This window comes from Myotis yumanensis, unplaced genomic scaffold (assembly GCF_028538775.1).
Source record: "Myotis yumanensis isolate MYYU_CA2020_CCGP unplaced genomic scaffold, mMyoYum1.0.hap1 SCAF_7, whole genome shotgun sequence".
Lineage (NCBI taxonomy): Eukaryota > Metazoa > Chordata > Mammalia > Chiroptera > Vespertilionidae > Myotis > Myotis yumanensis.
Genome location: NW_027223758.1, coordinates 33,782,114 through 33,802,543, shown reverse-complemented (window position 1 = coordinate 33,802,543; position 20,430 = coordinate 33,782,114). Strand labels below are relative to the sequence as shown.

At 48.3% G+C, this 20,430-nt stretch overlaps 1 protein-coding gene and 1 long non-coding RNA gene across 5 annotated transcripts in view; one reads left to right on the top strand and one right to left on the bottom strand.

Annotated features, from left to right (window-relative positions):
* Positions 1-17,534, top strand: part of LOC139013804 (uncharacterized) — a 50,365-nt gene extending 32,831 nt beyond the window's left edge. Inside the window, exons 4-5 of the long non-coding RNA XR_011472130.1 lie at positions 16,794-16,937; positions 17,292-17,534. This is a non-coding gene — a long non-coding RNA (uncharacterized lncRNA). The remainder of the gene's footprint in view (positions 1-16,793; positions 16,938-17,291) is intronic.
* Positions 1-19,800, bottom strand: part of HCK (HCK proto-oncogene, Src family tyrosine kinase) — a 45,228-nt gene extending 25,428 nt beyond the window's left edge. For 3 of the 4 annotated variants that reach the window (XM_070420122.1, XM_070420125.1, XM_070420124.1), the window contains exons 1-2: positions 17,600-17,841; positions 135-252 (exon numbers count right to left, since the gene is read on the bottom strand). In XM_070420122.1, coding sequence (XP_070276223.1) covers positions 135-251 — 117 coding nt within the window. In that variant the 5' untranslated portion in view covers position 252; positions 17,600-17,841. Of the gene's footprint in view, positions 1-134; positions 253-17,599; positions 17,842-19,783 lie in introns of those variants that run through there. The other variant, XM_070420123.1, reaches the window with a different exon arrangement.
* Positions 19,801-20,430: the final 630 nt, after the last annotated feature.

Sequence of the window (20,430 nt, the reverse complement as noted above, 5' to 3'; positions counted from 1 at the left end):
CAGTGCAGACATATGCTGGAGAGTTAGGAGGCTGCTGGTGACTGGTCAACCCCATTTCACCCCAAACATGGAAAAGAGGGGGCTGTTATATCAGCACAGGGCAGCATCCCCCACCCCCTTCCTCCCCCACTCACCCGCTTGCCCGTGGACGTGGGATCTGGCACATACAACGGGCTGTGTGGGTTGGCACTGGCCTCGCTTTTTGAGACCTTGTCTCTATCCCGGAGGAACTTGGACTTCACGCACCCCATCCTGCGGCAGAGAGAGGGGAGGTGAGCCCTGCTGGCCCTGAGCCCAGGCAGGGGAGTCTTTGGTGCTGGGTTCCAGGCACTCTGCCCCCAGGCTGGCTTCTCCTCTCCTTCCCCGTCAGACCTCCCTTGTCAGCCCCGCTCCCCGACCCTTGCCACACGGAGCTCGCTCTGCCCTTGCCATCTCTGGGCTTTTTCAAGTCCACGTCAACCACGCATAATACAGAGCTGACACATTTTTACAGTCATGCTACGAAGGACCCTTGTTATGGCGAGTATATTCAGAGACTAAATCAATGGATTAGAAAACTGTGGTACATCTACACGATGGAATACTCTGCTGCTGTAAAAAAGGAATTCTTACCATTTGCAACAGCATGGATGGAACTGGAGAGCATTATGCTAAGTGAAATAAGCCAGTCAATGAAAGAAAAATACCACATGATCTCACTCATTTATGGATAATAAAGACCATTATAAACCGATGAACAAAAATAGATACAGAGGCAGAGCAGCATCGAACAGACTGTCAAACTACAGCGGGAACGCCGGGGAGGGTTGGGGGGTGGGAGGGGGAGTAAGAGATCAACCAAAAGACTTGTATGCATGCATATAAGCATAACCAATGGACACAAGACACTGGGGGGTAGGGGAGACCAGGGGAATGTCAAGGGGGGAAAAAAAAGGAGACATATGTAATACTCTTTGTAATACTTTAAGCAATAAAACAAATTTTAAAATAAATAAGTAAGTCATTGAAATTCAGTAAGTAGAGCGTGGGAACAGAGCGGGTGGTGGGCACAGCCGGCTCAGGGCTCAGAAAGACTGAGCGGACCCTGAGCTGCTCAACACCACCCGCACCTCACTCCTCACTCCCCCTGCTCCCCAGTCTCAGTTCCTTATCAGCAAAGGGAGCTGATAATACAACCTACTGCAGGGGGTTGGAAGGATGAGAGAAAGCATGTGGGCGGACAGATACTCTGCACAGCATCACTCAGGCAAACAGTAAAGTAAAACTATACTATTATTATCTAATAAATTACCATTTTCTATTAAGTGACAAAGATAAATCATATAATGTGTCTCAAACATTCCAGCTAAGTAATATTCAAGGCACTATGTTCCTCCTGTCATTTTATGATCGCTTTATAACCCTTCTTCTCTCCCTCTCCCTCTCTCTCCTTTTGTCTCATTGATTTATTTGATCATTCATTCATTTACTCAGCAAATATTTCTTATATATATATTTCTTTATTGATTTCAGAGAGAAAGGGAGAACGAGAGAGACAGAAACATCAATTAGGGAGAATCATTGATCAGCTGCCTCCTGCACGCCCCCTACTGGGGATCAAGCCTGCAACCCGGGCATGTGCCCTTGGCCAAAATCGAACCCAGGACCCTTCAGTCGGCAGGCCAATGCTCTATCCACTGAGCCAAACTAGCTAGGGCACTCAGCAAATATTTATTAAGCACTTTTCTAAACCACGAATAAGACAAGCAAGTTCATGCCCATGTCACACACTGGGGATGAATGGGAGACACAGGCAATAAACAGACAAATAAATAAAAAGATAGATTTAGTTATTGAAAAGCGTGAGGACAATAAAAGAGGATATGATAGGGAACTTCGCTGTGGGGCCTCTTTATTTTATTTATGTATGTATTTAAAATATATTTTTACTGATTTCAGAGAGGAAGGGAGAGGGGTAGAGAGAGAAACATCAACGATGAGAGAGGATCATTGATCAGCTGCCTCCTGCATGCCCCATGCTTTCCCCAAGTTGGGGATTGAGGCCACAACTTAGGCATGTGTCCTAACCAGGAATCGAACCGTGACCTCCTGGTTCATAGGTTAACACTCAACCACTGAGCCACATCAGCCGGGCTTTATTGTTTTTTTTACGATTTTTAAATAGATTTTTAGACAGAGGAAGGGAAAGGGAAGGAGGGAGAGAGAAAAATTGACCTGAGAGTGGAACATCAATTAGTTGCCTCCTGCATGACCCCTACGGGGGATAGAGCCTGCAACCTGGGCATGTGCCCTGGCCAGGAATCGAACCAGCAACATTTCAGTGCATGAGACAATGCCCAACCAACGGAGCCACACGGGGCTCTATGGGGCCTCTTTAGATAGGGTGGTTGGGGAAGGCCTTTCAGAGGAGGTGATATTGGACCTGGGGCCTGAACGACACAAAGGAGCTTGTCATGAAACACTGTGAGGAAACAGTGTTCCAGGCAGCGGGAGCAGTAAGTGCAAAGGTCCTGAGGTTGGAATGTGCTTGGAGAGAATGAGGCACTTGAAAGGCAGCCGGTGTGGCCAGAGATCACAGGTAGGAGAAAGGATGGTATGCGATGAGGTTGCCACATCCTGAACAGCCAGTGAGGAATTTGGATTAGACTCTAAGGGTGATGGGAAACCATGGAAAGGTTTAGGCAGGACAGTGATAGGATTCCATTTAAATGATCCCAGTGGCTTCTGGGTTGAGGATGGACTGTAGGATCAGGGCAGGGAACACTGTCCACTGCAATTGTCCAGGCCTGAGAGCGTGGTGGCCCGGCCCACGGTGGTGGCTACTGAGGAGAGAAGAAGCACGCAGATTCAGGGCCATTTTGGAGGGAGAGCTGACAGACTGTGCTGATGGATTAATTAATTAATTTAAAGACACTTAAAGAAAACACATTCACCTGGTCAGAGTCAAGTCTCGTTGCAAAAGTGGCAGAAATATTTCATTTCTTTTCTCAAAATGCACACAGGTATTTGCTGAGGAGACAGGCTATGAGCAGCCACATAAGGAAGTCATTGTTTTCCTCATCTGTGCACAATTGAAATTTTCTCCTAGAACAGAACTCAGTTATACTTGTTAAAATAAACATGTGTTAGTGGTTTAAGGAGGAGGGGGGGGGGGGGGTCCAAATTCTTAGGCTTAGGGGAGTTATTTGAAAAGAATTCTTTTTATTCACAAGGATGCTGTTTCGTCTGTCCTGGTGGGAATTGGGAACAATTTACCACCTCGGGACTTAAAGGGTTTGTGTTTCAGTTGCCTTTTGTGAACAAAGTAAGGAATTCAGACTCACTGCTTTCCACTGTGCTTGTATTCATTTAAAACAGAAACCAACACCTCTTTGACTTGTGGTAAGCATCACAGCTCTGGGAGGTAAAACAGCATATTGTGTGGTTTTATATGGCACAGTATTATGCTGCATTGTATATATTTTGATTAATGAGGGTGTCCTGGGAAGAGCGCTGCTGTGTGATGTAGGGCGGCTCCTTCCACCCCTCTGAGCGCTTATTAAGCATCATTTGCATCACAATTTACATAAAGACGGCCACCGGTCCGAGGGATGGGTCTCTGAAGGCCCCCTGCTCATGCATGATCCAAGGCCATCTCTGAGAATGGATGGTGGGGTTTCACCTCAGAGGATGCTGGTGAGCACCGAGTGAGTTGTAAGTGTAAAGGTGTCTGGCACACAGTAGGTGCTCAGAAACCTTAACCGTAACCATCTCTGTTAACTCGCATAATGGCCCTGCCCTGGAGCAAAAGCAAGCACAGATTGCAATTCCTTTGGCCCATAAGCTTAGAGATACTGCAACATTTAAGAATTGAACTTTTTAAAATGAAGAATCCCCATTAATTCAATTTTTGCACATTAAAGTGTGATTTAAAAAAAGTGATATACCAGCAGGAGTCTAGTTTGCATGAAATGTGATTGTCCCCTTAAACCAAGAGAACCAGTCCACTGCGCAGGGTGGAGTGGCCTCAGAAATGCTCATTTTCATGACTGCTGGACCTAGAAATGTAATGTGAGCCATGTATATAATTTTAAAATTTTCTCCAGCCATATTTTTCAAAGTAAAAATAAACAAGTGGATTGATTTTTAGACATTTATTTTTCCCAAAATGTCAAAATTCATATTAACAGCTAACCAATATAAAAATGATCAGTTGGGTACTTTATTTTCTTTTTCATGTTAAGTCTTCCCATCCCACTGTGTATTTTTCATGTACAGCACAACTCAGTGAGGACTTGCCATGTTTCAGGAGTTCAAACGCTGTCTGTAGCTAAAGCTACTGTACTCAGCGGTACAAATACAGCACGTACCCACCCTTGCACACAGCAGATGCCGGTCTTGCTCATGTCTGTGTCCCTCAGTGCTCAGCTCAGTGCCCCCCCAGCTCATGGTAGGAGCATAATGCACAGTTAGTGAATAAAAGCATGCCCAGAGCCTGTGCTCTATGGAGTCAGTCCAACACAGGTGTCAAGACGTGGGTCCTGATCTAGGGACGGAGTTGAGAAGGGAAGACTGGACAAAGAGAATTACATTCCAAAGCCACGTGCAAAGAAGCTGGTAGGGATTGGCACAGACGGTCAGAGCCATGCAAAAATTGCTAAGATACTTAGTGAGCGAAAAAAGCAACCTGCAAAACATATATATTATCAAGTCATTTTTGTCAAATGTATTTATATCCCTGTACTGTGTATGTTAATATATATAGAAAAAACAACCTGTTTATAATAATTGAGCAGCGGGATAATGGCTAATTGGGTTTTGAAGACTGTGGAGCAGGGGCCCTCAAACTTTTTAAACAGGGGGCCAGTTCACTGTCCCTCAGACCGTTGGAGGGCCGGACTATAGTTTTAAAAAAAACTATGAACAAATTCCTATGCACACTGCACATATCTTATTTTGAAGTAAAAAAAAAAAAAAAAAACGGGAACAAATACAGTATTTGTATTTGCGTGTGGCCCGCGGGCCGTAGTTTGAGGACCCCTGCTGTGGAGGATTTTAATAAAGATTTGGGGAAAGTCAAGAATGTTCCAAAGAAGCACTGACTTCCAAAAAGGATTTGAGGGCACTTATAACATTAAACCACATACAGAGCACTTCAAGACTCACAAAAGGTTATGGTACAGCATTTAGAAAGGAAAGATTATTGAACCAGAAGCCTAGAGTGTGACCGATACTGCCACTGTGTACTAGATTTATCTCTGCGCTTCCTGGTAGCCAACATAAAAAGGGAACTTGTATGTGGTCACCATAAAATTCCAGGAAGTATGGCAATTTGTTGACAGAAATATTTTTTGAGCACTAATCTATATATATAAAAGTCTAAGTCACCATTACGACCAGACGACCGGAACGACTAGAACGACTGGTCGACCAGTCACTATGATGCGCGCTGACAACCAGGGGGCAGACGCTCAATGCAGGAGCTTCCCCCTGGTGGTCAGTGTGCTCCCACAGCTAACCTCCCACGGCCAGCCAACCTCCTGTTGTGGTCCCTCCCTCCTGTCCCTTTCCCCGTCCAGCAGGCCCTGGCCGGCCTGGCCCCAATCGGGACTGGGTGAGACGGCCCCGATAGGCCCTGATTGCCAGCCAGGCCGAGGGACCCCACCTGTGCATGAATTTCGTGCACCGGGCCTCTAGTTTAAAATCAAATTTATTATGTGTGTCCTCCTGTAAAGGTCACAGTGGACAGTTTCTTCAGCTGTGAAATGGGAGCAGAGTCTATAATATGTTGATGAGTGGTTCCCAAATAGATGGTGTTGACGTTTGGTGCATTAAGAACAAGGAGAGGGGGGAAGGGTGGGAGGGGATGAGGAAAGAGGTTTACGTAGTCCAGGACCTCTCTGCAGGATGGAGACAGCAAAAGCTCTGTGACAGGGCGGCTTGAAGTGAATTTAGAAATGTGGCAGAGTGCCCCGCTGCTCCAAGCATGGCCAGTGTGAGGACCGGCAGCCTTTAGAGCAGTGGTTCTCAATCTTGGCTGCACATTAGAGTCACCTGGGAATCTTTTTAAAATCCTGATTTCTGGGCCTCATCCTCCGGAAATTCTGTTTCTTTGTTATGGGGTAGGGCCACAACATTAGCTGGGAAGCACTTGTACAGGGAACACCTTTGCAACTTGTTTCCTCAGCGTCCATTCCTCCTCTGATAACTGAACCAGGATATTCTTTGGAAAACCAGCCCTCTCCCACTCAGTGCGTAAGGCGTCAAGGCCTAACTCCACCCTCCAACTCAGGGACTGACAACTTGATGCAGGTCTGGCCAGGAAGAGAATTCCATGTCCCCCTGGCAACCAACAATGGTTTGTTCGGCTGTTGCCCTGGCTATGATCTGAGCTGAGGCTATCAGAATCTGCCTTGGGATTTTGCTGGAAAAATTATGGAAAAGGCACTCTTTTTCTATGCGGGTTGTTGATGTAGATGTAAAAACCTGGAGCTCTTGGGAGCCATCCTGAATCATGAAGGAAGGGGCTGCCTTAGAGTGAAGCCACCACGGAGGACAGAGACCTGAGTGAGGGGGGTATATTGATCCCTGATCATGTTTGAACACTGGATCCAGCTATGCCTGAAGTTTCCCGACTTCGGGATTTTTCCAGTTCATAAGCAAATAAATGTTCAACTCTGCCTTAGCCAGTTTGAGTTGGACTTCTGCCACTGACACCCAACAGTCCTCACTGATTCTTGAGTTTTCCTAGGCGACACTGGAGGGGATGAACCCGTCTCTGGGGACACTGGAGGGGATGAACCCGTCTCTGGGGACGAGGGCCTGCAATCTGCATTTCTAACAATTCTTCAGGAAATGCTTAGCACTAGAGTCGGGGACCCACCAATGTGATGGAATGAGGACCAAACTTGGGGTCAGAACTGGGATTTGGATCCTGGTTCTGACATTGGCTGGCTATGTGGCCTTAGGTAAGTCACTTCCCCTCTCTAAGCCTCATTTTCTTCCCTATAAAATAGAAGGCACTTGCTTCTCGGGCTTGGCCTGAGGTCCTGTGTGACAGGGATGTGAAAAGCTTTTAAAACCAACGAGAGCACACCATGTTCTTGACTAGTGCGGTTCAAAACCAGGCTGTAAGAGCAGAAGTGCTGCCCTCGGTCCCAGTCAAGCTTAGAACTGCTGACCTCTGGCGAAGACACTTCCTCAAGTCACTGCTGAACTCCTGGAACCTGAAACCCCCTCTTCACACCCTCAGCTCCTGCTGGGGCCGCATGGGAGGGAAATGAGAAAGGTCAGCTTGCTTCCCACGCCACCATGCCGGCTGCATGGGCTCAGATATTCCTCCTGCACTCCCAAGGGGCGGAGAGCAGGGCCCCGCCTGAGCATCCTGTGCAGTGGGCAGCAGATGGTCTTATGGGAGCTCTGAGGTTCAAGCAGAGGCCTGCGAGGGCTGGGGACGAGGAGCCCTGGATTCTGGTCCCACTGCTGCCACAAGCTCATGGTGTCACCTCAGGCAAGTCCCAACCTCTCTCTGGGCCCCAGTTTCTCCAAATATGAAGTGAGATGTAGGATGATAAGTTCTCTGAAGGGGACAGCTGTAGCTTTTTCCGGCATAGCATCTGTTTCCCTTTATCCTGACAACTCCCCAATTTTCCTTTGGGGACCATTTCTCCCTCATTCTCAATTCATGGATTGTGGTAGAGCTGACTTCAACCCTGGCAATAGGGGTGGATCTGTGACCAAGTCTGGCCAATCAGAGTTGCAGTAATAGAAGCAGAGATGAGCATGTGAGTCAATCCTGGCCAATGAGGATGATATATTGACTTTTGGCTGGAAGAGTCTTGCAGTTGCAAAGCAGAGCCAAGAAATGTAGAAATACAGATTCTCAAGCCCTTGAATCCAACACTGAAGCTGATGTGCTCACTGACTTTCCAATAACCTTTTTCTTTTGCTTGAGTCAGTTTGAGTTGCCTTTTTGTCCCCTTTAACCTCAAAGAGTCCTGCCTAATGTAGAAGAAATTCTTATAAGGGATTGCAATTTATACCCAAGTGTAAATGGCTATGGCAAGGACTTCCTTGATAGTGGGTTTTTGTAGAAGAGAAGTAGAGGGTACTAGATCCATTAGAATAGGTGAGGATGCATGGACTATAAGGCTCATAGAGCTGGTGGCACTGAAGCCATGCCTAGAAAGTGCCTGGCAGGTATTAGGCCCTTCAGATACATTTGTGGAGTAAATGTATTATGTTCAACCCTCTATAAGCCTTACCATAATTAGCTGAAGTCAGGAAGACCAGAATTATGAACCCATTTTTCAGATGGGAAAATGGAGGCCCATGGCAGAGAGAGTTCCCAAGTGGTCAGTGGCAGGTAGAATGAGAACCCAGTTGTCCTACCTCTAATCCTCCACTGGGGTCAGTCTCAGAGGCTGCAGGGAAGGTGGGGTGGGGAAATATAGGGTGTCCCAAAATTCACACAAAATTTGCAATTGAATTGAATTGCAAATCTTGTGTGAATTTTGGGACACCCTATATATATATACACCAGGGTGTGGGAAGGAGGCATGAGGAACCCAAACAGGAAGCTTAGGAAGGCAGGCTGCTAGGGGCCCAGCACTCAAGACTGTCTAGTTAGAGGAACTTTCTCTTCTTAGAACAACTCAGCCTAGGGGGTGAGGGAAAGTCTTCCCCCACGAAGGGCTAATTCACTGAGGAGTTTCCAGGGGTGCAACGTCCTACAGCTTCCTCTCTTCATGTTCCCCGGCTGTCTTCTGAATGAACCACTCAAACCTCCAGGTGACTGTTGTCCCTAAGGTACATTTGAGGGTCTCCCCTGACTTCCTTCTCTGTCCTCTTTTCTGACCCTCAGCTTCTTTCTGATCAAAGAACTCAAAACTTTGACTTTGCAAACAGGAAGGGACTGGAGAGAACTTCATCATACAGATGGGAGCAGCAGCCCCAGAGAGGGCGAGTGTTGTCTTATTGAGTGTCACAATAGCAAGGGACAGCAACACACTGAAGAGGAACCTGGGGCCTTTGGTCATTCTCCAGCTGTAAGAGCAGAAGTGGCCCCCTGACTCCACTGGGTTAGCTCTGAGATGCCTGTGTTCCAACTACTTGTTTCTTTTTGTTTTGTTTTGTTTGTGAGTTAGAACTTTATTATTTCAAATTGGAAATTAGCACAAAAGTACTGGTAACTAGCCTTTAAATGTTTTCCATAATAAAAATACGTAAAAATTATTTTTTAAACTTAGTTATCTCTTTGATAGCAAACAATAAGCAACTACTTGTTTCAAACATGTAGTAAATTCTTAGCATGTTCAGTGTTTCCTCCGGGTCACCTGGTCGGCTCCAGAATTCAAGGCCGTTGTGAACCTCCCGAGAATGGTTTTATGTCTACGGTAGGCAGGGGACAGGAAAGTTTGGGGGGAAATGTAAAATGGAATTTGAAGTCAGAAAGACTTGGCTTTGAACCCTCATTCTGCCTTTTACAGATAAACAAGCAAGCCTTTAGAATATAAACCAGGCCAAGACTGAGGAATTTCAGAGGGAAGTGGGGAGCGGGGTGGGAAGAGATTAACCAAAGAATTTATATGCATATACGTATAATCCACGGACACAGACAATAGTGTGGTGAAGGCCTGGCAGGTAAAGGGTGTGAGGTAGAGGGGGTCAATGGGGTAGGGGGGGAATACCTGTAATTACTTTCAACAATAAAGATAAATTAAAAAATAAAAATAAATCTGAGACACTGGCTGGTGTTGCTAAGTGGTTAGAGCATTGGCCCATGAACTGAAGGGTCACAGGTTCAATTCCCAGTCAAGGGCACATACCTGGGTTGCAGGTTCGATCCCTGGCCCTAGTCAGGGCATGTGCGGAAGGCAACCAATTGATGTACCTCTCACGTCTGTGTTTCTCTCTCCCTCCCTCCCTCCCTTTCTTCCTCCTCACCCTCCCTTACACTCAAAATCAATGGGAAAATATCCTCAGGTGAGGATTAACAAAATAAATAAATAAATAAATAAATAAATAAATAAATAAATAAGAGGGCAATATAAGAAATATATATATACCAGGTCACATCCTTTCTCTGCTCAAAACCTCCTGGGGCTCCAATCTCACTTGGAATAAAAGCCCACGTTCCCCCCATGACTGGCAAGGCTCAGCCTCACAGTCCTGTCTCTTTACCAGCCTCCCTGGATGTTTCCATTCCAGCCACACTAGCTTCTTGTTATTCCTCAGCTCACCAGCCACGCTCTCCCCTCAGGGCCACTGCACTGGCTGCGTTCTGGAGCGTCTTCACCCAGAAGCCTTTTCACTTCGCCCAGGGGTCTTCACAGATTCCACTCTCTCAGCGTGGGCTTCCCTCATCCACCCTGGCTAAGAGGGGAGCACTGGCCCAGCTTCCATCACGTTCTAGCTAGCCCCTTCCCCGCTCCCTCTCTCATAGCCTTAACCATCACCTCAGGTGGCCACCCCGGCAGGGCCTTCTCAGATCTCGCCAGCAGAGAGCGGAGTTGACCAATGATCCCAGCTGCTGCGCTTTGAAGTCCATCCCTGTTGCCCTGGGCTGCTCCCAGCCAGTGACTGAGTGTGGCAGGCCTACTGGGCAGGCAGGCCGGGGCCAGGGGGCCTCACAGGAGACTTGGCTAAGGGTCCTGGGCAGCGCTTCTCAAGCTTTCCTTAGAACTGCACTGCAGTCCAAGATCCATCCTCCCTCGCTTCCTTCCTTCCTTCCTTCCTTCCTTCCTTCCTTCCTTCCTTCCTTCCTTCCTTCCTTCCTTCCCTTTGTTCTTCACCTGCAGTCAAACACCTTGCCATCTGACAGCACTCCGAGTCTCTCCTAGTTTCTTCCACAGGCATCCTTTCTAGTAAGTTTCTTATATATTTAATATCTCTGAGAGTCTGCCTCTCAAAGGACCTGAAGTAACGCACCTCATATTTTTCCATAGATTTGTCTATCAGCCCTCTCCCCAGAGAATGTGAGATCCCAGTCCTTCTGGGATACTGTCCTACCAGAACACCGTAGGTGCTCAATAAATTCTTGAATAATTGAATGAAGTCTCCTTTTAGCTTCCTGGGTGCCCCAGTCTTCCCTGCCTAAGCAATAGTTACCAGTGTATGTTTTAACTGAGAACAGCTCGGAGAGGAACAAAGGCTTTCCCTGACTGAATCTGAGTGGAGGTGGCCCCTTCAGACAACCTCCCACCATGCTCCAAGGTCAGCTGCCCCCAAATCTGTCCTCCACAAATGGAACCCTCAAAGCCACAATAGCTCATGCTCTGACCCTTTTACAGTTACTCCCCGCCCCCCCCCCCCCCATATTTTTATGATTTCAGAGAGGAAGGGAGAGGGAGAGATAGAAACATCAATGATGAGAGAGAATCATTGATTGGCTGCCACCTGCACACCCCACACCAGGGATTGAGCCTGCAACCCAGGCATGTGCCCTGACCGGGAATCGAACCGTGACCTCTGGTTCATAGGTTGACGCTCAACCACTGAGCAATGCCGGCCGGGCTTTAGTTACTTTTTAGTAGTTGGAAAGTAATAAAGCCTCTGTTTCCTTTATTGTTTGGAGAGTATACATGGTTTTCAAAATGAGTTTTCATCACCTAGTAAAACAGTACATCATCCTTGTTAAAAATGAAAACATTACAGATAAATCTAAGGCTCCCTTGGAATCCTCCCTATAAGTGCCCTCCACGGGCACCCCTTCCCCCTCCAGGTAGCCTCTAACTCTGCACTTACATCCCTGTATATAGAAGCAGACGCTGTTGGTGGCCCACCCCTCACTCTGCCCTTTACCGTTTCAGGCCTCTCTCGCTGGATTTCCAACTGCCAATGCTTGCATCTCTTTGCCCAGGTGATTTCTCCGTGGCCACTGGTACCTGCTCTGCCCATGAGCTTAGCAAGCTGAAATGCTAGAGAAATATCACCCCCAGCCCCAGGAGGAGCCCTCAACCAGGAGCTGTTCCCTCACCTCGAGAGGGTGTTCATGGCCTCCCAGAGCTCCTAGTGGAACTGAGCTCCCGGTGCCCTCAGGGGTGACTCCTGATACAGACCTCTACAGGCTGCCTTCCCTCTCTCTCTCTGTCGCGCGCGCACATGCCTCCCCACTCCCCTACTAAGGTTTTCTAGTGTCAGTTCCCAAGTTAACTAGTAACTGCATTTGAAGTCTTTTCTAGGGTCTGCTTCTGGGGAAACTCAAGCTCAGGCATATATAGCCTTGGGAGATCTGGAGTGTGGTTTTTGTGTGTTAACATCAAGAATTGTACTGCATGAACTGTGAGGTAGTACCCTTCTATTCCCACTTGGCAGGTGAGAAAACTGAGATTCAGAGAGGGAAGGAATTTGTCCGATGTATCACAACTCGTATGAGGCAACGTAGGCATCAAACTCAAGTCTTCTGTGCTCTGTCTATTGTTCTTCATTTTTCTGGTAGTGATGAGGGAGGGTCTCTCTCCTATTCTCTTGGCTGCACCCAAGTCTCCCGGGCCCAAGGATCTCAGGGTGCTGGTGGGAGCTCAGGCAGGTGTCTTAGGGCAGAATTAGGGATGCAAGAGGCATCCTGAGGGTGCAGCATGAGTGGCCATGGACACTGGCCAAGAACAAAGGCACATTTTACATCCAAGCAAGGGTTTCTCCTGCATCAATACCCATGCCTCTGAAAGGACACTGAAACTTCCACTCCTGGGGTAGAGAACTTCGTAGAAATGGAGTGAAGATCAAAGTGCTGTGGGGGTTTGTTGAGAAAGATGGCTAAGAGAGATTGTACCACTCACTAGCTGTGTGGCTTTGGGAAACTTACCCTCTCTGGGCCTGACATTCCTTTTCTATAAAAAGGGAAGCCCTGCCCTAGCTGGTTTGGCTCAGTGGATAGAGCGTCGATCTGCGGACTCAAGGGTCCCAGGTTTGATTCCAGTCAAGGGCACATGCCTGGGTTGTGGGCTCGATCCCCAGTGGGGGGCGTGCAGGAGGCAGCCGATCAATGATTCTCTTTCATCATTGATGTTTCTATCTCTCCCTCTCCCTTCCTCTCTGAAATCAATAAAAAAGTATTTTAAAAAAAGTGGGGGGAAGCCCTGGCATGATTGGAGGGCAGAGCTTGAAAATTCAAATGGCTGTAGGAGCCCACAGGGCCACATGAGGAAAGTATTCCAGGCAAGGTTGGTGCAAACTGGACAGCTCAGGTCAGTGCACAGGGCAGCCCCTACTCAGCTTCACCAATGCTGCCAGGAGAGAGTGGCAGAGAAGCATGGAGACAGAGGCCATAGTCCCAGGACTGCTAACTCTCCCAGGTTTTCAAGAGAAGACAGAAATCCAGATTTGTGTGGGCTGTCTCAACTTCAAATGTTAGCAACTAATTAAAAAGAATCATTGTGTAGGACCATCTAAAACATACCTGTGCTGAAACATCCCAGTCAAGGAAGGGGAGAGGTGGTTCAACATTCCTATGTTCCATATTTTTGAGGCCCTACTATGTACCAGGTGTCAGGTGTTACAGATACAGTGGTTCAGGAGACAGCATGTCTGTGCCCTGGTGGGACTCAATTTCTAGAAGAGTTTAAAGTCCAAGCCCTGGTCAGTCCCCTGAATGCAACTAACTTTCTCCCCTATCTCTGGAGTAAGGAAGACTCAGCAGTCCTGGGACTAAGGCCTCGGTCTGCATGCATCTCTGCCATCCTGTCACTCGGATGCCTATAATAATCGGGATAGTTTTTGCCTGGCTGGTGTGGCTCAGTGGCTGAGTGCTGACCTATGAGCCAGGAGGTTGTGGTTTGATTCCTGGTCAAGGCACATGTCCAGGTTGTGAGCTTGATCCCCAGTAGGGGATGACTCTCTCATTATTGATGTTTCTATCTCTCTCTCCCTCTCCTTCCCTCTCTCTAAAATAATAATAATAGCCGAAACCGGTTTGGCTCAGTGGATAGAGCGTCGGCTTGTGGACTGAAAGGTCCCAGGTTCGATTCCGGTCAAGGGCATGTACCTGGGTTGCGAGCACATCCCCAGTAGGAGGTGTGCAGGAGGCAGCTGATCGATGTTTCTAACTCTCTATCTCTCTCCCTTCCTCTCTGTAAAAAATCAATAAAATATATTTTTTTTAAAAAAAGACATATTTAAAAAAAATAAAATAATATAATAATAATGATATTTTAAAAAGGAAAACAGTGAGTATTGGTGAGGATGTGGAGAAGTTGGAACTCTTGTACATTGCTGATGGGACTGTAAAATGGTGGAAAACAATTTGGCGATTCCTCAGAAAGTTAAACACGGAATTACTACATGACTCAGCAATTCCAGGCCTAGGTGTCTACCCCTGAGAACTGAAAACAAGTGCTCACAGCATTTTTACACTAGCCAGAAGGTGAAAACATGCAAATTTCCATCTGCAGATGAATGGGTAAACAAAATGTGGTATACACATACAATGAGGTATTATCCAACCATAAAGTGGAATGAAATACTGATACATGCTACAATGTCGTTGAACTTTGAAACATTCTACTAAGTGAAAGAAGCCAGAGCCAAAGGTCGCATATTGTATAATTCCGTTTATATGAAGCGTCCAAGAGAAAGTAACCCATAGATACCAAAGGAAGGTTGGTGGTTGCCAATAGCTGGGCGTGGAAAGCATGGGAATAACTGCTTAATGGGGATGGTGTTTCCTTTTGGGAGGATGAAAATGTTCTGGAACTCCATAAAGATAGTGGTTGCACAACATTGTGAATGTACTAAATGCCACTGTTTTAGTCACTCTAAAATGGTTAATTTTATAATGTTACGTAAATTTTGCCTAAAAATATTACTACATAAAAGTGCTTTGCTAGAATAGTTAAACAAAATATGGTACATCCAAACCACGGAATATTATGCAGCCTTAAAAAATTCAAGGATATTTTAATGACATGGAAAAATGCTTACAATGCAATGCTAAGTGAATAAGTAGGATAAAAATTGTATATGCAGCATTTTACTAATTATGTTAAATAAAAAGTGCCCAGAAAAGAAGACTATATGAAAATAAACTAAAATGCTTATTATCCAAATTTTAAAAACTGTATGCATCCATAGTCTACTAAGTGTCAGAACAATGAAAGAGGCAGATGAAATCTTTGCTCTCCTGCAGCTGAGAACAGGGGACTTGGGACAGTGGCCCTGGATCTAGAGAGAGCTGGGAGGTCAGCAGAGCTAGATTCTTCTCTCTCCTCTGCCCCAGACTCCCTGGGTGACCCTTCCAGGCCTCAGGCCTTCTCTCCCACAAAAGAAGAGGGCCAGAGGTGCGCCTTCTGGAGAGCCATCCCAGTGTCTTGGCATTTTCCCTAAGAAACACCTGCCCATGAGCCCAAGGCCACACATCCAGGATGGTCCCCGCAGTACTGTTTGTTGCAGTGAACACCCGAAACAACCTGATGTTCCTCAGCAGGGAATGAGAAATAAGGGAGGCTGGTCACCCGCGGGACCCTCCACTTAGAAAGACTGAACTAGACCTCTCTTTCTCATCCTGGCTAGACCCTGATAACTTAATGATAAGAAGTGGGGTGGGGGGAATTGCAGAAGAATCTCACAGTTAGGTAGCATTTATGAAGATCTTTAAACTACACAAAACAATTCTATGTATTGTTTATGCATCCATGTACATGCAATACATTTATAAAGGCATAGGCTGGGAGGACTGTAATTCATGACAGTCCTCGAGGGAGGGAGAGAAACAGAACCGAGGGGATACAAGGTGAGGAGGTTTCCATTTTATCTCTTATTTTCAAACATTTTTTTACATATTTTTATTGATTTCAGAGAGGAAGGGAGAGGGAGAGAGAGATAGAAACATCAATGATGAGAGAGAATCACTGATCGGCTGCCTCCTGCACCCCCCCCACTGGGGACCGAGCCAGCAACCCAGGCATGTGCCCCTGACCGGAATCAAACCTGGGACCCTTCAGTCCGCAGGCCGACGCTCTATCCACTGAGCCAAACCAGCTAGGGCTCAAACATTTTTTTAAAAATCTGAAACAAACATGACAAAATGCTAACATTTGTTAATTCTAGGTGGTGGGTCCCTGGGATAGTTAATATATGATTCTTTTCACTTTTTCTGTATTCTACCCTCCCAGCCCCCACAAATAATCAGTGAGGAGAAAGCCATGAGATAGGGAACTGACATTTATGGAGGCCTCTCTGTGGTTCTCAAAGCGCAGTCCCTGGACCAGCAGCAGCAGCTTCCCCAGGAACTTACTAGAAATGCAAATTCTCGGGGTTCCTGCTCCACAGCTACTGAATCAGAAACTCTGGGGTCAGGACCCAGAAATCTGTCTTGACAAGCCTTCCAGGTGATTCCGATGTACCGCTAACCTTGAGAACCACTGGGCTAGGTTGCTATGACAGTAATTAACATGTTGCATGCATATATACCTGTCAGGCAGTGCTTTAAGAGCTTTTTTTCAGTAACTCATCTAATCTTCAAAACAGCCCTGTGAGCCCCCGCTGGTGTGGCTCAGTTGGTTGAGCCTCCTCCCATCCATCTAGAGGTGGGGCTTGATCCCCACTCAGAGCCCCATGCCTGTGTTGCAGGGACTTGCAGGAGGCAGCCAACTGATGTTTCTCTCCCTCTCCCTTCCTCTCTCTCTCTCAAATCAATAAAAACCTATTTTAAAACAACAACAAAGCAACCCTGGTAGGGAGCCATTATTATTATGACCCCATCCTATAGTTCTGGAAACGGAGGCACTGGCAGGCCAAATCCCGGCCCAGAGTCCCGCGGGCAGGTGGCGCCCTTCGGCCCTCCCTTCACCAGGGCACTAAACTGTATTCACCTGCAGGCGCTCGGCTCACGCCAGCTACTGCAGCCTCGGGAGAAAGAACGAATAGCCCCATTGGACAGATGAAGACACGGATTCGGAGATGAGAGTGACCTGCCCTGTCACTTCCATCACGGAGGAAAGTGAAGAGGCACACACCTTGCGGTCAGTCCATGAGGTTTTGGAGTTTGGCCAAGACCTGGGAGGGATCAGGGCCCGACGGAGGAGGGGGAGGAGGGGGGAGGGGGAGGGGGAGGAGGGGGAGGAGGGGGGAGGAGGGGGAGGGGGAGGAGGGGGGAGGGGGAGGAGGGGGAGGGCGCAGTGAGCGCTCCCAGCTGCAGCCCGCCTGGGTGTGGCTGGCACGTCACGCCTCTGACCAGCGGTCCCCTTCCCCACGACCGCTGCCAACCCGCCGTGACCCGTCACCCACCCCCACTAGGAACCGTAAGGGCTCCCCCCGCCCGGGCTTCGTTAAGCCCATGCCTTCCTTCTCGTTTTTTTAATTTTTTTCTTTTGCAGAAGGGGAACCTGGACGGCCAAGAGCAGTGGCTGCTCCGGCATAAAGGCACTGGGCGCCCCGAGCCCCCTCCGCTCCAACTTTCCCGGGGCGGCAGCTGGGCCATTCCGCCCCTCACCTGGGTACCCGCTCCCCGCTCTGCCCTCATCCACGGCCCGTCCGCAGCCCCCCAGACGGTCCCTTCCCTCCCGCTGCACCGCAGCCTGCCCTGCCCACCACCCGGCTCCCTCCGCAGCCCCCGAGACCCCCAGGCCCACCTCACCGGCGGTGTCCCCCGCCTCCCCGCCCCGCCTCCGGCCGCGGCGCTCACCTGGGCGCCCGCTCCTCCTCCTGCGGGCGGCCCGGATCCTCACTGCTCGAGCGCGCCCCCAGCTCAGCAGCCTCCGGGGTCCTGACTGTGAAGAAGAGGCCGAGGCGGCCCTCCGAGGGGCTTCCGTGCGCTGGCCTTTCAAAGCTCCTCTCGAGCGGAACTGTCGGGGTCCCCCTCCGCTAGCCTCTAGGCCGGGGCGGCCCGCGGGGGCCAGAACTAGCGACACGGTGGCGCCCACAGGCCATCTGGGCGACTCAGCCGCGCCGGGAGCGATGCTAACCCCGCCCCGAAAGGTTCTAACCCCACCCCCGGGATGCTAATCTCCACCCCCACCTCCAGGGTCCTGATCTCCACCCCCACCCCCGGGATGCTGATCTCCACCCCCACCTCCAGGGTCCTGATCGGGCCGCCTAAGGATTTGTGGACACCGCCCACCCGAGGTTTCTAGCCCTACCCCCAAAGATTCTGTCCTAATCCCTGATGGATAATAACCCCGCCCCCAATAATTTTAACCTCCCCCCCAAAGATCCTGAGCCCGTCACCCTCCCCCAAAGATCCTAACACCTCTCCTAATGAGTTCTATTTCCGCCTCCCGACACGTTAACCTTGTCCCCAAAGGTTTTCAACCCACCACCAGGATTTTAACCCGCCCCCCAAGAACCCTAACAACCACCTCCGTCTCCGCCTCCCAAAACCCTAACTTTGCCCCAAATGATTTTGAATCTCACTTGAAGGAAAATTGAAAAAAAAAAGAGAGTCCAGCCTGTGTGGTTCAGTGGTTGAGTGTCAACCGATAAACCAGGAGGTCACGGATCGATTCCTGGTCAGGACACATGCCCGGTGGTAGGGGGGGAGGTAGCAGGCAGCCCATTGGAGATAACTCTCGCATCATTGATGTTTTACATATATGTGTTGATTTCCGAGAGGAAGGGAGAAGGCGAGAGATAAAAACATCAATGATGAGAGAGAATCATCGATCAGCTGCCTCCTGCACGCCCAACTGGGGATCGAGCCCGCAACCCCGGCATGTGCCCTTGACCGGAATCAAACCCGGGACCCTTCAGTCCCCAGGCCGACGCTCTATCCACTGAGCCAAACCAGGTAGGGCATTTCATCATTGAAGTTTCTATTTCTCCCTCTCCCTCTCCCTTCCTCTAGGAAATCAATAAAAATATATTTAAAGAAAAAGATTTATAACCCTAACCCCAGAATTCTAGACCCGCTCCTAACCGATCCCCGCCTTGCTCCAAGGGATTTGAATCCGCCTCTCAGGATTCTAATCCAGCCCATGTGAAGATTCCAGCTCTGTTCTCCAGGGAGCCCAGATTCTAACCCCGCTCTGGCAGGATTCTGGTCGCCCCTTCCCCCAGCAGTCTGGTCGTTTCCCCACCATTCCAGTCCCGTCCTTCTAGCCCGGCCCCTCCCCCTCGCCATTCCCAAGCCTCCCAGGCCCTTCGGTTTCCGCTCCACAGGACCCGGGCTACGCAAAGGCCATGCAAAGTTCCTCGCCGGCAGGAACCGCCCTGGCTCATTCCTGGCGGGTTTCCGGCAGTTCAGAGGACTTTGAAAACGGAGGGGGCGGGAAGTCGGCCTCCAGGAAGAGAGATGCAGGTCCTGGGGACATGAGAGGGTCATCCCCAGCATCAGCTGTATCTTTTCCCACAAGTTTGTCATTGTGATGGCCAGGGACCATAGATAGCGGAAACATTCTCCTGTTAACAGCCAACGCGCCCCCGCCGCCCATTTTTTTCCTATTAAAGTAATGCTACAATATAAATCCTTGTACATGTTCCCAAAGTTCCTAACAACCTGACTTTGGAATGCTTTTATAAACAAAACACACCATTATAAGTATTCAGCTTGATAAGTTTTGCCAAATGTATACCCCTGGGTAACCACCACCATATGTTAGCATCAAAGAATATTTATACAATTACAAATTTTATCCTAAAACACTGCCTTACCAGTATTTGAGGTGGCAAACATTTTGTCTGTTCATTCATTCATTCATTCATTCATTATCATGGGGAATAAAGCTGATCACAAGAGGTGATGCTAACTGCTGCATCTTTGGAGTCAGACTAGAGTTCAAACCCTGGCACTACCATATATCAACTGAGTGACATTGCACCTCTCTGACCTCAGTTTCCTCATCTGTCAAATGGGAATAATACTACTACTTACCTCAGTGAGTCATTGTGAGAATCAACTAGCATCTTACGTCCAAGGATGATGAGTATTATAAGAAAAATAAAGCAGAGCAAGGAGAGAGATAGTGGGTGGGTATATTGCACAACTCTGTGAATATATTACAAATCACTGAATTGTACATTTGAAATGATGAATGTGTGCTATATTAATTATAAAAATGTTTTCTTTAAAAGAATGAAGGAACTCCCCATAGGGAACAAGTTGGTAAGTGGAGGTGGGACAGGGTGTACAATAGCTTCTAGTGTATTTTACTATTTGCATAGAACGAGAGCACAAACACGTGTGGGAATTCACCAGCACAAACAAGCCTGGTCTGAGTCAGGAAGGGCACACAGAGCGGTCTCCACTGCAGCAGTCCCAGGGGAGTGGAACTGTGTAGCTGGATGACAGAGGAGGCAGGGAGACTTATTGGTTCTAGTAAACCCTTTGTACTCTTGAACTCTGAGCCACCTGGATATATTAACTGTTCAAAAATAAAGTCAATTTTAAAAAAATCAGAGCTGGCTGGCATGGCTTAGTGGTTGAGCATCAACCTATGAACCACGAGGTCACAGTTTGATTCTCAGTCAGGGCACATGCCTGTGTTGCAGGCTCGATCCCCAGTGTGGGGCGTGCAGAAG